Source organism: Sycon ciliatum, chromosome 1, assembly GCF_964019385.1.
Source record: "Sycon ciliatum chromosome 1, ocSycCili1.1, whole genome shotgun sequence".
Classification (NCBI taxonomy): domain Eukaryota; kingdom Metazoa; phylum Porifera; class Calcarea; order Leucosolenida; family Sycettidae; genus Sycon; species Sycon ciliatum.
In genome coordinates, this window is record NC_088643.1 from 10919094 (window position 1) to 10935591 (window position 16498).

Here is a 16498-nt window from a genome sequence, read left to right on the forward strand (position 1 = left end):
ATTACCCACACGGCCACAGCAACAAACACGCCAGAGTAGTATTCAGCTGAGCAACATGAGTTTGGCCTGCTTCCACTTTCACAATCAACAAGAAACTGCTCATGCTCAAGTGAACGAGTTGCTATTTCGGTCGCCTTTAGCCGAGGCCACAACGAGATACGTACGCATGACCATGACCTGACGACCGTGCAAAGAAACAAGTTAGTTCCGTTCGGGCTGCAGCCTAGAGTGATCCTCCTGAGTCGCTCCCCAGTAATGTTTCCAGCCAAGCTGCCTTCACTTCACTCTTTTCACTCAGTTCAACCTTCCAAAAAATAATAGACATCCCTCCACTCCAGCCTACCACCCCCCCCCCCCCCCCACACACACACACTGCGCGTGTACATGCACACCTACAATGTACATAGGAGATCAAACATACAAGGATTACCGATCATCAGTCAGCAACTGATCGGAAACATAGTAAGACAGTAAGTACACTGTTCAAGTGCACCAACACAGGTACATGTACATGCAGACCAGTGCCAGTGGTAGCCTCTTGAACTTGAAGGTCACACAGACTAACAGCTAGGCACACAACACGCAACAGGATACGGATATGGTCAATATCCATGTCCTTCCGTCATCCGCCCAGTGGCCATAGCGGTACCTAGCTAGTGGCAGCAGTGGTTCTGGTACTTGTACTAGTACAGTGGGTAGTGATCATAAGATCTGGACCTTCATTCTCAGGCGCGCGCACTATGAAAACCCCATGGACACAGACGAATAAAAACCGTACCTACCTCTACCTCGCCATGAATGATTGTTCTTGCTGTATAATTATGCAGGGCAGGTTTTGGAGTGGAACTGGCCGTGTACTACTACTACTAGTACTAGACCATAATCATTATTGTCGATACAACTGCGCGAGCAGAACATTGACAGCAAGAGTCAATTCCTGCCACAAGTGACGCTTCCTAATTGAGCACCACTTACGCACCAATCGAACGCGCTTTCTGCCTGCAAAAGCTTCTTTGCACTGTCGTATTCTACGTTCGTGGGCAGGCCTAGCCTAGCGCTTAGCAGCTGTTTGTCCGCTCAGTTTCTACTACTACTTACAGCGATCCTTCTAGCTAGCTAGTAACGCACCCAATCGTAGTTCCGTGCTACTGCTAGCTCTCTCAAGACGCAAGCGCGAGTGGTTCTACTCTGCGGTATTTACGCTGCAGGCGATGGCTCGTCAGCAACTCGCCAGCTGAGCACAAATTTTTGATGGATGATCGACCGCTTGACCATTCAAACGTAATGACATCGGTCGGAACACAGGACGTCAAAACTCTGCGTCAGCGCAAACTGCGAGCCATCCAGCCTGGGGATCTTCAAAACTATTTTCCCCCACTTGAGTTGAGCGTGCAGTATACCACCTCCCGCTGGTCCGCGGCACGAATTTTACATTTACGTTACGACTTTCCACAGTGAATACGAGTGGTTATCTGTGAGAGGTCCTCGGTCCAGTAGCTCAGCTTTGCCCACCAGGCTGACTCCTCACGACGGCGGACAGCCATAGTACACCGCCGGATCACGGGTCGTTCAACGAGCAGACTGCTGGGAGGAACTGAAGACATTGAAGTTACGCGGGTCGGGACGCTGGGGCTCCACCGAATAGCACTGCGGCCAGCTGTGGAGCAGGAAAGCATCTTTTGTGCCACTGACATGAACGAGAAGTGAAAACGTGGTATTGCACGGCTTGCAGAGGTCTAGGGAAGAAGATCAGATCAGTTTCAGCTGGTAGCCACTGCCACTGCACACAGCTAGCGTCAGACGACACCTTGCCCGCCGACCCTGCTAACCTAAGTCCTTTTCGCACATTCGTCTCGAAGACGCTGCTACGTCGTTCCACGGTCCACCCGGATCCACCGCAGAAAGACATTTTCTGGTGAAAAGGGGTCAAGTGACGACGTCATTTCTAGGCTTTTGTAGTGACGGCACTGGAGCATCACCGAAATCAGTTGAAAGAGAGGTGAAAGTAAATTGGCAACGATAGGTCACATCGTGCCGAGTACGGATTGGCAGGGAGTAGAAACGCTGCTCAAAGAGTTCTCCCATTTGTGAAGTGGTCCGCGCAGTTGAGCATCGCAATCGGTGGTCATCAGGCACCGCCGTTTCAAAGCGCGTGGCACAGTACTCTGTCAGTGGCGTGACCGGGTTTCGAGGCTTTCAGGCGTGTTGGAAAACTGCGTCGTTCGCTTGGCGAAGTCGCTCGGGCGCAACCGTGATAGCTCTCTGCCCAAGTGTGCTGCTGTTGCTGATGCCAGCGGTGGTGGTGGTGGAGGAGGTGGTGCCCTGATACGGCTACTGCTGCAGATGCTGGAGCCTGGAGGCGAAGAAAAAAGTGCGCAAACCTTGTCACTGCCGATGCTGTTCCTTGGGCAGAATCCAGGGTGCCTCGGGCTGATGTTACTGCTGTCCTAGCGTGTGCTGCTGGTTTGTCAAGTCTCACGCTAGCTGACTACAGCTAGTGCTACGAATCAGACGAACGGTAGACTAGCACTGCCTGCCGACGGGCGCTGTAAGGGGAACTTCTCATCTGCCAGGCGTGGGCAGTCAGTCACACGTCCTCTGGACCCGACGGCCAACTCGGGCATGTTGCTGCTGCCCATCGTGGCCAGGACTCGAAGGTGGAAGGAAAAATGCTCGGGACGACGGACAACGGAAGCCGCGCGATGTACTGGCGCTGAGCTGGAGAGAGGGTACTGCTGTAGACAGGAGCGGAGGGCACGTGTATCAATGAACTTCCGTAGTAGTACTGGTAGTGGTTGCAGTAGCAGAATGGCTGCCTCATTAGCAGCAAACTGTGTTTTACTGGCAATGGTTATGACCTGTTTACTGCAGGGCGCGCATGCACAGACACAGGTCCTGTTCAGCGTCAACGAAACGGCCGTGCCAGGAGAGTGTGTGCACGACCTGACCGGTCCACAGGGCAACCTACCACTGGGCACCATCTGCCTGCAGCCACCGCAGAACATCCCGTTTGCCATTGACGCGACCAGCCTGTGCTTTGAGGTGGCGCAGGGTCGCGACCTGGACTACGAATCCCTACCGGACGGCAACAATCAGATCACGTTTCAGGCGGTGTGCACACTGCCGTCGGCCATACCGCTGGTCCTGTCCATCACCGTGACGATACTTGACGTGAACGACAACGCGCCGAGGTTCTCGCCGTCGAGCATCAACATCACGCTGAACGAGGGCTCGGTGGCGGGGACGCTGGTCACCGGGCTGAACGCCGTGGATCCGGACTCCGGCACGCTGGGCCAGGCGGGCATCGTGTACAAGCTGGACCCATTGTCCAACGTGGATAATATATTCCAGATCATCGGCTCGAGCGGCACGTCGCAGCTGGTTGTGCGGGGACCGCTGGATCACGAGGGCCCGCAGCCGAACTACACGGTCACCGTGCTGGCGGAGGACGGCGGCGGCCGGACCGGCCGCCTGACGGTGCACATCAAGGTCGGCGACGTCAACGACAATGCGCCCGTGTTTGTGCAGCGCGACTACTCGGCCTCGGTCAACGAGAGCCTGCGACTGCACACGCCGGTGCTGACGGTGCGTGCCGACGACGACGACAGCGGGCCCAACGCCAACGTCCAGTACTCCATCAGCATGAGCTCGGCGACCGACGGCAACGGCTCTCTGCTGACCATCGATCCGCACAGCGGCGCCATCAGCACCACCAGGCGTCCGCTCACGCTTGGCGTGCACACGTTCGCGCTGACGGCCACAGACGGCGCGTTCGCGGACACGGCCACTCTGACGCTGACGGTGCAGGACGTCAACGACAACCGCCCCACCTTGACGCGCAGCTGTGCACACACGCTGGTCTTCGAAGAGCCTGGTCCGGCGGTCGGCACCACGCTGTGCCAGTTCTACGTGACCGATACCGACCTGGCGCTGAACGGACTCGTCAACATTTCGCTGGCCGGCAGCAACGGCATTTTCGTGCTCAGTCTGCCGACGAGCGAGCTTGTGTCCCCGCCGGTGACTGTGCCAGTGCAGTTGGCGGCCGCGTTGGACTACGAGACGGCCACTCAGCACACCATCCAGCTGACCGTCGCGGATAACGGCAGTCCGTCGCTGAGCAGCACTCTGGACGTGCTGGTGCTGGTCAACGACTCCAACGAGTTCCCGCCGCGCTTCCAGGCCGACGGCTACCGTCTTGTGCTGGAAGAGGACACGGCCACCGACGTACCAGTGCTGACGGTATCGGCCACGGACCCGGACCGCTCCAGCAGCTCCATCACGTACAGCATCGAGTCAGTGACGAGCCTGGTTGCCGGCGGCTGGTTCCGCATGGACGCTCTCACCGGCGTCATCTACACGACGAGCACCGTGGACCGAGAGATCCTGCCCGTGTTCAACTTGACGGTGGGCGCACGCGATACCGGCCTTCAGGGCGGCGTTGCCGTCTCACTGCTTTCCACCGTCATCGTGGAGGGTTTCCTGCTGGACGTCAACGACAACGCGCCCATGTTCTTCTCGCCGAGCTACTCGGGCCGTGTGCTGGAGAACAGCACCGCTGGCACATCGGTCGCCAAAGTCGTGGCCAACGATCAGGACGACGGCGACAACGGAACGGTGGTCTTCGCGCTGCTAAACGCCGACGGCACGCCGAGCGCCGACTTCAGCGTCGACTCGTTCGGCGAGGTGACGGTGTCCGCTGGAAGCGCGCTGGATCGCGAGACGCGCGACTCGTTCAGCCTGACGTGTGTGGCGAGCGATCTCGGTCAGCCGCCGCTGAGAGCTCAAGTGCCGATCAATATAACCGTCGTCGACGTCAACGATCACCCGCCCGTACTGTACCCTCTCGTGTATCATTGTAACATACGGGAAAACATGGCGGCAGGGCAGCTATGCACGACCATCTCGGCCACTGATGACGACCTGGGGGAGAATGCCCGGGTCACGTACCGGATTCTGGGGGGCAACACTGGCAGCAGGTTCACGGTGGACGGGTCGTCGGGCGAGCTGACCAATGCATCTCCTCTGGACGCCGACACAGTTAACACGTACACACTTACAGTACAAGCCGTCGATGCAGCCGGACTGGTGTCCCTGGTCAACGCAGTGGTCAACATCAGCGTTCTGAACGAGCGCGACGTACCTCCGGCGTTCATCAATCCCGAGTATTCCTTCTCCGTTGCTGAAAACGCCACACTCGCCACCATCGTCGGCTCCGTGATGGCCGCAAGCCAAGAAGTCGGAACAAGCTCCGGTGCGATCCTGTACTCAATAGCCAGCGGCGACCCAAGCAATGAGTTCACGGTGAACCGAACAAGCGGCATCATCACCACAAACATGCCGCTCGACCGAGAACGTCAGGACTTCTACGAGCTGCAGCTGGAGGCGGAGGAGGTCGGTAGCCCGCCACTTTACACGCTGGTGACGGTCAACATCAGCATTGTCGATGTCAATGACAACCCACCGTCGTTCGGCAAGGACATGGATGCGGCGTACGTCCGAGAGTGCCACCCGGTGAACGCCGACGCAATCTACACGGCCAACGCCACCGACAGCGACTTTCACAAGGCCGGTCGCGTGCGCTACAGTCTCCTCAATACGAGCGACTCCGGCTTCGCCATCGACAAGCTGAGCGGCGAGCTAACGCTGACACAGAGCCTGGACTTTGAACAGGCACGCTACGAGACCGTGCTGATCAAGGCGGCCGATCGCGGTGCCGTGCGTCTCACAAGTACACTAACCCTGTCCATTAATGTCTTGGTAAGTTTACACACACGTCCTCCCTCTCTTACATACACCTCTTCCCTCTCTTACATACACCTCTTCCCTCTCTTTTACATACACCTCTTCCCTCTCTTTTACATACACCTCTTCCCTCTCTCTTACATACGCCTCTTCCCTCTCTTTTACATACACCTCTTCCCTCTCTCTTACATACGCCTCTTCCCTCTCTTACATACGCCTCTTCCCTCTCTTACATACACCTCTTCCCTCTCTTACACACACCTCTTCCCTCTCTTACATACGCCTCTTCCCTCTCTTACATACACCTCTTCTCTCTCTTACATACACCTCTTCCCTCTCTTACATACGCATCTTCCCTCTCTTACATACACCTCTTCTCTCTCTTACATACACCTCTTCCCTCTCTTACATACGCATCTTCCCTCTCTTACATACACCTCTTCCCTCTCTCTTACATACGCCTCTTCCCTCTCTTACATACGCCTCTTCCCTCTCTTACATACACCTCTTCCCTCTCTCTTACATACGCCTCTTCCCTCTCTTACATACGCCTCTTCCCTCTCTTACATACGCCTCTTCCCTCTCTTACATACACCTCTTCCCTCTCTCTTACATACACCTCTTCCCTCTCTCTTACATACACCTCTTCCCTCTCTTACATACACCTCTTCCTCTCTTACATACACCGCTTCCCTCTCTTACATACACCTCTTCCCTCTCTTACATACACCTCTTCCCTCTCTCTTACATACACCTCTTCCCTCTCTTCGCTACCTTATTATTGTGAAGAACCTCTCGTTTAGATTTGCGAAATGCCTCTATTCCAAATCTCAAATCAGTCCATTCATCTCTTATTAGCCTCTGGCTATTGTGAGAATATAGGTGTAAAATGACCAAGATTTCTGTACGGCTCAACACAACAATCAGGATTATGTGCCATTGGCCCGTCTTGAAAATCAAGCTTTTTTTCAAACGCGACAGGCGTATAATAATGTCCACGCACATTGCGAAATTCAGCCGCAATTTGTCGCGCAGTAAAATGTACAATACCATTTTTGCACACGTGTTTGATGCCTCGAATGAGTCGTCGAAAATGTTAACCAGTGGTATCAAGCATTGGTGTGATCTATACATATGTACTTCTTCCTGCTCTATGTTCTCTGCAGGACTGCAATGACATTGCACCTGTATTCACGCAGTCCCTTTTCACAGGCTCCGTCAACGAGGCCGAATCGCCGCCGATGAACGTGCTGAGGGTCTCGGCAACCGACGATGACTTCGCCGGCAACACAACGCTGACCTACTCGCTTCTAAGTCCGGGCAAGGTTCCGTTCGGCATCATGCCCAAGTCCGGCTACATTTACGTCAGTCAGCCGTTGGATCGGGAAAACACGTCTGTGTATAGATTCACAGTGGTCGTGTCCGATGGTCTCCTGCGGAACCAGTCCACAGTCGAGATCAGCATCACGGACACCAACGACAATGCCCCGGTGTTCAGCACGCGCAGGTACGTGTTCAGCACGCCCGAGTTCGACTACAGCCGCAATCTGCCCGCGCTGCCGGCGTACGTAGGCACGGTTAACGCCACAGACACGGACCTGGGATCCAATGCAGCCGTGCGCTACTCGCTAGCCACAAACACGTCGGATTTCACCATCGACTCCAAGTCGGGCGAGATATCGGTTCTCTCGCAGCTGGACAGAGAAGCAGAGGACATGTACTGGCTGGAGGTGGTAGCCAGGGATAAGGGCAACCCGTCACTGAACAGCACGAGCATGGTGCAGATCATCGTGACGGACGTGAACGACCACGCTCCCGTGTTCGTGCAGCCGCCGCCGTCCATGAAGGCGCTGGTCAAGATTGACGAGACGGCGCCAATCGGCATGGTCCTCTTCACCGTCAAGGCGCAGGACGCCGACGACGGCGAGAACGCTCGCGTCACGTTCCGCTGGGGCGGCCACCCGCCCGCACTGTTCTCGCTCAACGAGACGTCGGGCGTCATCAGCACCATCGCGCCGCTCGACTACGAATCCAGCCAGCTGATAACCCTGAGCATTAATGCCACCGACGGCGGGAGCCCGCAGCTGTCCAGCTTTGCGAAGATCGACATTCAGATTCGCGACATCAACGACGAGCCGCCCGTCTTCGTCAACACTAGCGGCCTGACGCTGAGCTTCGTCGAGGACCACCCGGTCAACACGGAGCTGACGCGGATCATCGCCGTCGACCGCGAGGACATGACCAACGGCAATGGCCGTGTGAGATACTCGCTGGTCAGTCAGGACGCAGCCATCACCAGTATGTTCACCGTGGATGTGAACACCGGAGCAATCTACCTGCGCCGCGCGTTCAACTACTCGTCCGTCCGCCAGTTCACGCTCATCATTCAAGCCAGCGATCAGCCGACGATCGGCACGCAGATGTCGTCGACGTACACGCTCAACCTGGACGTCCTGCAGGACAAGGACACCGGGCCGTACTTCCCCAAGCCGATCAGCACCGTCGACGTCCTGGAGAATGTCACTGTCGGGACGCGCTTCCTGAGAGTGCTTGCGTTGGACAGGTATGTAGCACCACACCGCATTCCCACATTCCACTACGTGCTTGCACTGAACTCCGCCTTCCCACATTCCATATCTGCTTGCGCTGATGCAGTCCAGTACTGTATTTTCCGGAGTGTAGGCTGCGTTTTAAACGCTAATACTATGCCCAAAAGAAGTCGGTGCGGCTTATACCACGGTGGTCAAATAAAGTACAGGGCAGATGTCTGTATTTCGCAAATCAAAAATCTGGGTGCGGCATACACTCCAGTGTGGCGTATACTCCAGCGTGGCATATACTCCAGTGCGGCTTAAACTCCGGAAAGTACTGTACTACTTGCTTTCAGTTGGTCCTTCAGAGCTCACTGCAAATAATGGATCTTTCGCTGCCATGAAAAATTAAAATGAAGTTCACATTGAAACTATGCTGGCTTGCAGCGAAGACATCACTTGCGTTTGTGACGGTGTAGGGTTTGCCAGTGCAGTGGAGCTTGTACATCTTAGAGGAGTACAAATAGGTCCATGTTTCATTGCTACTCCAGTCTTCTATGCATGCATGGGCTTTTGACGTACATGTGTGTGTGTTGCCAGAAACATTGCTGCAATCATTCGGCTAGTTAACATACGAAGTACATAATACTCTGATGAGTGTTCGTGTTGTTGTGCATTCATTCTGCTATCCTGCTTACAGAGATGCCGGTTCCAATGGCAAACTCCAATACAGGATCTTGTCGCAGGTGCCGGAGCGCCAAGTGGGCGCCGCCAGCACTCTGGCTCACTTCGCCATCAACAACTCCACCGGCTGGCTGTCCACGGTGCTTCCGCTGGACTTTGAGAGCGTGCAGCGCTTCTACCTGGACATCCAGGCCACGGATATGTCGGCCAGCATGCGCAGCGCCAACGCCTCGCTCACCATCCAGGTGGTGAACCAGAATGAGCACTCGCCCGTGTTCCCGCCCGACCAGCTGCTGCGCCTGTTCGAGGACGAGCGCCTCGACCGCGTGGTGTTCACGGCCACGGCTCAGGACCAGGACGACGGCGTCTTCGGGCAGATCGTCTACGCGTTCCGCCTGAGTGACGGGTCGCTGGCGCTGCAGGACGGCCCGTTCTCCATCAACGCCACGACCGGCCAGGTGTGGCTTAAGAGCGGTCTGGACTACGAGAGACGACGCTACTACGTCCTGCAGATTCGCGGTAGTGACACTCTCGGAGACCCCAGCGGCAAGTACAGCGAGCTCATGCTTAACGTATCTGTGCAGGTGAGTAGCACGTGTGACCGTAGTACAGTTGGTCTATGTCATTGTGCACAGACCTTTAAGCCCATTGCGCATTGCCGGTCAAAATATGGAAAGTATGGGTGATGCGTGTGAGTACACTGGGATCAGGTGTGTGTGTGTGTGTGTTTGTGTGTGTGTGTGTGTGTGTGCGCGTGTGTGTGTGCGCGTGCAAGTGTGTGTGTGTGTGCGCGTGTGTGTGTGCGCGTGCAAGTGTGTGTGTGTGTGTGTGCCGTGTGTGTGTGTGTGCATGTGTGTGCGCGTGCGCGTGTGTGTGTGTGTGTGTGTGTGGTGTGTGTGTGTGCCAGCTAGTTCACTTGGTGGATGCACTTATGCCAGATAGTGACTTGGGTCTGGTGCCATCAGGCTCGACTACTTGTCGTACCTGCCACCTTTGTTGGTTCAGTGTCCATATATTTTCTATTCGAAGTATACAATACCTGTTGATCAATGAGCTACTTCTGGCAAGATTAGGTATTATGCACTCAATGGTGCTAGTGATGTCTAAATCAGATCCACTCTGATTTAGCCACCCAAACTAGTGGCACGTATTACCTTCACTGGGGCCAGGGGTAACTGCAGCGGCAGATCCAGCGATCTCTACAGGGGGGTTCCAGTTTAGTCAAAACTGAATAGCTGATACGTGTACATACATATGGCCTCCAGTAGTACATATGCAAAAATTTAGAGGGTTCCGCGGAACGCCTGGAACCCCTCCTGGATCCGCCCCTGAACTGAGGTTGGACCCCGGGACGGATACTTTGATGGTGCCAATCCCTTTTTAAGTGAGATCATTTCCGAGTCCACCCAGCATTTGGGGGTTTCAGGGTAGTCGGCCAGAGTTGCATCTAATTTGTGGTTGTGTTTGTGAATGTGCGTGTGTGTGTGTGTGTGTGTGTGTGTGTGTGTGTGTGTGTGTGTGTGTATTCTCCCGTGCGCATGAACACGTGTGTGTCTGTTTACATGTGTGCGTGTGCACGCCTCGATTTGTCTGGCTACACAGGATGTGAACGACAACCCTCCCAAGTTCATGAACTCCATGTACCTGGTGGAGGTGGACGAGAACGAGCCCGCGGGCCACATCCTGCTGGCCGTCAAGGCAACGGACAGCGACTCTGGCAACAACAGCCGCATCACGTACACGCTGCCGCCCGGCGAGGGCATGGGCAAGTTCACGGTGGACGCGCAGACCGGCGTCGTGCGCACCACGGTGCCGCTGGACCGCGAGTCCGGCGTGGAGCGCTACGTGCTGACCATCATAGCACGTGACGCCGGCAGTCCCGTCATGACAGCCAGCGTGGACCTGATCATCACTGTCAACGACGTCAACGACTGCACGCCAAAGTTCTTCGTGCCCTCCATTCTCTACTTCATCCAGGAGAACCAGCAGAAGAAGACGATCGACACGCTGCTCGTTCGAGACTGCGATAAGGGTCCCAACGCTCGTCTTTCCTACTCCATCATCAGTGGCAACGAAGGCAACCAGTTTGATATCTCGAGCAGGGGCGGCCTGTTCGTGATCCAGAACGCACTGGATCGCGAGAATCAGACGTTCCATCAGCTGGTCATCCAGGCGTGCGACTCGCCGGTCAACAAGAGCGAGATGCGCTGCGGCGTGGCCATGATCAACATCTCCGTCACCGACGACAACGACAACTCGCCCGTCTTCGTTCAGGCGTCGTACAGCGGGGCTGTGAAGGAGAACGCCACCATTGGCCAGAGCGTGCTGCGAGTGAACGCAACGGACGACGATAGTCCTCTCTACGGACTGCTGCGTTACGAGATGACGGACCCGACCGGGCATTTTGTCATCAACTCCACATCGGGCGTGATAAGCGTCGCCAAGGAACTCAACCATGAAGACCTCTCCGTTTACACGCTCACCGTCGAAGCGGCCGACAACGACCCGCACGGCGCGCGGCGTAGCTCAGTGACCGTCACCATAGCGATCCTGGACGTGAACGACTTCACGCCCACGTTCACGCACTCGGCGTACGCCATCAACGTGTCCGACTCCATTGCCGTGGCAGCGCCCGTCTTCAACCTGACCGCGTTTGACATCGACTCTGGCGAAAACGGCCGCATCACGTATCGCCTCTCCAGGATAAGCTCGGACTTCAACATCGCGGCCAGCAGCGGGCTCGTCACTACCCGCACCGCTCTCAGCGTGGCCAAGTCCCCGTACACAATCTCCGTGATAGCGACCGACGCCGGTGTGCCGTCGCGAAGCGGCAACACAACGCTGACGGTCAATGTGCTTCCGGCGGTGCAGGCTCCGCCGCGCTTCCTGGAGGACGTCACGACCGTTCTGTACAAGGTGGGCACTATCCGCGCCACGGAGCGCATAGCCGAGGTCAGTGCCATCACCGACGACCCGACCGCCACGCTGTCGTACAGCATCGTGTCCACGCTGCCGCCGTCGTACCGCGACTCCTTTGCGCTCTCCGCCGGCACCGGGGTGCTGACGGCCGTCAAGGACGTCGCGCTCATGTCCAGCAATCGCGTGCAGGTGCTGGTGCAGGCACGCAACACAGCCACGGGCACGGTGGCAAGCAGCACGGTGCAGCTGCAGCGCGACCTGCTGCAGCACACCTTCCTCTACTTCATCTCGTCGCCGCTCGCCGACATCCCGGAGACGGCGCCGAAAGGCACGCTGGTGACGACCGTGGTGGCCAAGAGTGCGTTCATACAGAGCGTGCCTCAGTACTCCATCATCGCCGGCAACACACAGCAGGTGTTCACGATCGACGGCCAGTCCGGCTCCATACACACGCAGAAGGAGCTGGACTACGAGATGACGACGTCGTACACCATCTCCGTCATGGCAACCGACGTGGCCAACTTCTCGCGGCCGGCCATCGCCGTGATTCAAGTGGACGTGCGCAACGCCAACGACAACCCTCCGGCGTGGAGAACTCTGCCCACCGCTCCCGTCGTCATCTCGGAGAACTGGCCGCCGCACCAGTACCTGACCACTGTCCAGGCCGTGGATGTGGACATGTCGCCACTAACGTATCGCATCGTCAATCAGCCGCCGTCCCTGTTCACCGTCAGCCCTAAGGGCGAGATTCTCCTGGGCACCGTCGGCGTGGACTACGAGGCTAGCGCAAGGTACGTGCTGAATGTCACGTGCACAGACGGAATCAGCACAATCTCGGCACTGGTCGTTGTGGACGTCACTGACGACAACGACAACGCGCCCGTCTTCTTTCCCAAGCAGCTTAACAAGGTCATCGCCGAGAACGAGCCACCAGGTTTGGTCATCGCGCGCGTGCGCGCAACCGACCGAGACAGCGGCGTGAACAGCGAAGTGACGTTCCACCTACTGGACAACATCAACAACTCGCTGGCCATCAACAGCAGCACCGGTGAGGTGACACTGCTGAAGTCGATTCCGTTCAAGCGCCACGCCAACAAGTACTTTGTGACGATCGTGGCGCGCGACGGTGGCACGCCGCAGATGAACTCCACGCTGATCCTGATCCTGGACATCTCCGACATCAACGATCACAGCCCGGTGTTCGAGCAGCCAGCCGGGTACGTGTTCAACATCTCGGAGAACACTGCCACGCAGAACCTGGTGGGCAGCGTGCACGCTACTGACGACGACTCACAGAAGAACGCGCTCATCTCCTACAACCTGGTTGCGGCCAGCAAGTACTTCAGCATCAACCAGGGCAACGGCGACATCTACCTGCTGCGCACGGTCGATCACGAGGTCGACACCGACTTCACGCTCAACGTGAGCGCCAGCGACGACGGCAACAGCATCCAGCATGTCACCTACGTCCTGGTGACCATCCGCGTGCTGGACGCCAACGACAACGCGCCGCACTTCGAGAAACCCGAGTACGTGGTGCGCATGCCCATCGACCAGCCGCTGAACGTCGAGCTTGTCCGCGTCAAGGCCACAGACGCCGACGAGGGCTTCAACGCCAAGGTGTCGTACTCGATCAAGAGCGGCGACGAGAACAACATCTTCTACTTGGACTTCAACACCGGCAGCTTGTTCCTGCACCGCAATCCGCGCGACCAGATCAGCCCTGGCCAGGCCATCTCACTGGGCATACAGGCCACGGACGGCTCCTTCCTGGCCACCGCCAAGGTGACCATCATCGTCTTCTCGAGCAGCCAGACCGACCCGTTGTTCACCAGCCAACGCTACCAGGCCAGCGTGCCGGAGAACGCGCCCAAGGGGAAATCCCTGCTTCAGATCCAGGCCTTGCATCCGAACCCGCAGCTCGACATCAACTACTACTTTGCACTGAACACGTCGGCGAGCGTGCGGAGAATATTCATGCTGGACGAGATGACCGGCGAGCTTACCATCAAGGCCGCCAACGCTCTGGACTACGAGACCAACAGGAGCTACGCGTTCTGGGTGCAGGGCCGCGACCCGGACACGGCCGAGATCTCTGCGTACACGCAGGTCATCATCAATGTCACCAACATCAACGAGTACAAGCCGAGGTTTGCGCAGCGCAGCTACGAGTTCGACGAGACGCTCCCGCTGCCGGTGGGCAGCCGGGTGGGCAACGTGATCGCGACCGATGATGATCACGACCCGGTTCAGTACTACTTCAATCGGCTGAACAACAGCCAGATCGAGGACGGCCTGCTTCGCATTGACGTCGACACCGGCCTCATCACCCTGGGCAAGGAACTCTCCAAGGACGAGGTCATAGAGGCACAGGTGATAGCGTTCGACGGCCAAGGCACGGCCGTAACCAATGTCACCGTTAATCTCCAGTACGGCAACACCGGCGCCAGCGAATCCGGATCCTCCAACACCTCCACCGTGCTCATCGTGGCCGTGGTCATCGTCGTGCTGCTCCTGCTCTTCGTTCTGATCGTGGTGATCCTGGTGCTCAGAAAGCGCTCCAACCACAGCAAGGAGCTGCACCGGCTCGACTCAAACTACGGGTACGCGCCGTCGTCGTCGGGTTCCGGCGGTGGCGGGACTGCCGTGCGTCAGGACAGCCAGCGCGCACTGCTCAACAGCACGTCGACGTCCATGTCGGCGCCGGGGGAGATCGGCTCGGACTCGCCGACCGGTATGGCGGACGAGATCACCCTGCAGCGCATCAACAGCGGCACTAACAGCACGTACCTGACCAGCGCCAACGGCACGCCGTACCCAGGGCCAGGCGCGGGTTACGGTATGCCTGGCGGCGGCATCGCAGCTGCTGGCGGTTTCCCCATGATGGGCAATCATCACGAGCAGCTGCACGAGTTTGGCGAGGAGGGAGCAGGTGAGGCCTGGGGTGGTCTGGGCGGCGGCGGAGCCATGGATATGAACACAATGATCTATTCGCGCCTGGCCGAGATCGAAGCGGACGAGCACGAAGCCATCATGGACGGAGTGCGCGCGTTCAACGCCGACACGCTGTCCTACGCCGGTTCCATCGGGTCGGTGGCGCGGCTGGTGGACGAGGTGCGCGGCAACACTGGCCAGCAGCAGCCGTCACCCAACCTCCGACAACTGGCCAAGGAGCTGGGTGCACTGTCGGGCACGCCGCCCAAGCCCGTGGCGTCACCGCGTGCACAGGGCAAGCGCGTCGCGGCAAGCACGGCTCAGAAACAAACCGTCACCGCCGTCGGACCTAGTACTGTCGCTGACAACAACTTGTACACCGCGTCGCCGTCCTGGTCCGGCTCACCTGCATCACAGCTCTCCGAAGTTCTCGACCACGACCAGCAGCAGCAGCCAGCCGACAGCAATGCCAGCAGCGTGGAACCCAGACTGCATATATCCATGACGGATCTCGGCGCGCCGGAAGAGATCATACTCTCGCCCGGCAAGCCGCCCAAATCGCCGTCCAAAGGATACTGGTCGACGGGCAGCAACGAGCAGATACCAGAGAACGCCGTGGCAGCGGCGGAACCGGCCAAGAACAACGAGCAACTGGAGCAGCGGCAAGACGCCCTGGACCAGATGATCGACTTTGGCGACGATGAAGAGGACGAGCGCAGCGTGATGACCGAGGACCTGACCGACGAGATGCGCTTCAGCGACTACGAGTGCGAGGAGGTGTGAGCCGGTGCAGTGCCGTCTCCGACAGCAGCAGCACATGCGCGGTCGATGCCTGGCTGTGGGAACAGCAAGACAAGATGCTCAACAATTCCGTTCAACGATCTTGACTAGAAACAACATTTTTAAACAGTTTTCTAAATTAAAATGTTCAGTCTGCGAAATTCAGCAATGGAGCCAGCCACACTGACTTGATAAAATTGACTTTTTTGTTTAGACATGCAAGCATCTCTGTCATAGACCCCACCTGAGCATTAGAACCAACACACAGACACACACATACACACACGCACACACACGCGCGCGCGCGCGCGCACACACACATACACTTAACTAAGCAGCTTCATTGCATTTAGCGATTCTGATGTTGCAACTAACCAAATCTACTGCATCGTCCCAGTACGATCCTCTGGCTTGAGCTGACAAGAAAAAGCCCCCGCCACCCCCTTTCAGTTCCTTCCCATTCCAGGACTATTTATTTCCAAAAAACACAGTTCTCTAAGAATAATGAATAAACGAACGCAAGTATGCCATGTATCGTCATCTGTTATTACCTGGAGCGTGTGTGTGTGCATGTGTGTGTGCATGCGTGTGTGTGTGTGTGTAAGGTCACCGATCTAGTCGGCGTTCAGAGGTATTCCACTCACATGGTCCACATCCACACACCTTGAACCTTGAACGCCCATTGCCGTAGCAATGATAGCGATGGCTTCCTCACGCTGAGGCTCTAAACTCGAAATCTGCAGTATGGCGCATGCCGCTTGAGGTCACCAGGACGACGGAACACTCTGTCACAGCGGTAGTTGGGGCACGGGATGTCTGGGGCTTCCTTCTCGACCCTCTGTCGACAACACTGAAACCAGGTGGATCTCTCCTGCGCTGTGTCATACCAGTCCGCTTCAGGTAAACCG

At 57.1% G+C, this 16498-nt stretch overlaps 1 protein-coding gene across 1 annotated transcript; it reads left to right on the top strand.

Moving 5' to 3' along the window:
• Positions 1-1384: 1384 nt before the first annotated feature.
• On the top strand, positions 1385-16124 carry LOC135813058 (protocadherin Fat 4-like). The gene is made up of 4 exons (XM_065326280.1): positions 1385-5757; positions 6909-8305; positions 8974-9541; positions 10560-16124. The coding sequence occupies exons 1-4, from the start codon at positions 2623-2625 to the stop codon at positions 15591-15593; spliced, it is 10134 nt and encodes a 3377-aa protein (XP_065182352.1). The 5' UTR covers positions 1385-2622; the 3' UTR covers positions 15594-16124.
• The last annotated feature ends 374 nt before the right edge of the window (positions 16125-16498 follow it).

What these genes read in the sequence shown, in the direction of transcription:
- LOC135813058 (XM_065326280.1), top strand. Translation starts at nt 2,623, where the DNA reads ATGTTGCTGCTGCCCATCGTGGCCAGGACTCGAAGGTGGAAGGAAAAA. An exon ending in CCCTGTCCATTAATGTCTTG is followed by an intron (nt 5,758 to 6,908) that starts GTAAGTTTACAC and finishes TGTTCTCTGCAG; the next exon opens with GACTGCAATGACATTGCACC. An exon ending in TGCTTAACGTATCTGTGCAG is followed by an intron (nt 9,542 to 10,559) that starts GTGAGTAGCACG and finishes CTGGCTACACAG; the next exon opens with GATGTGAACGACAACCCTCC.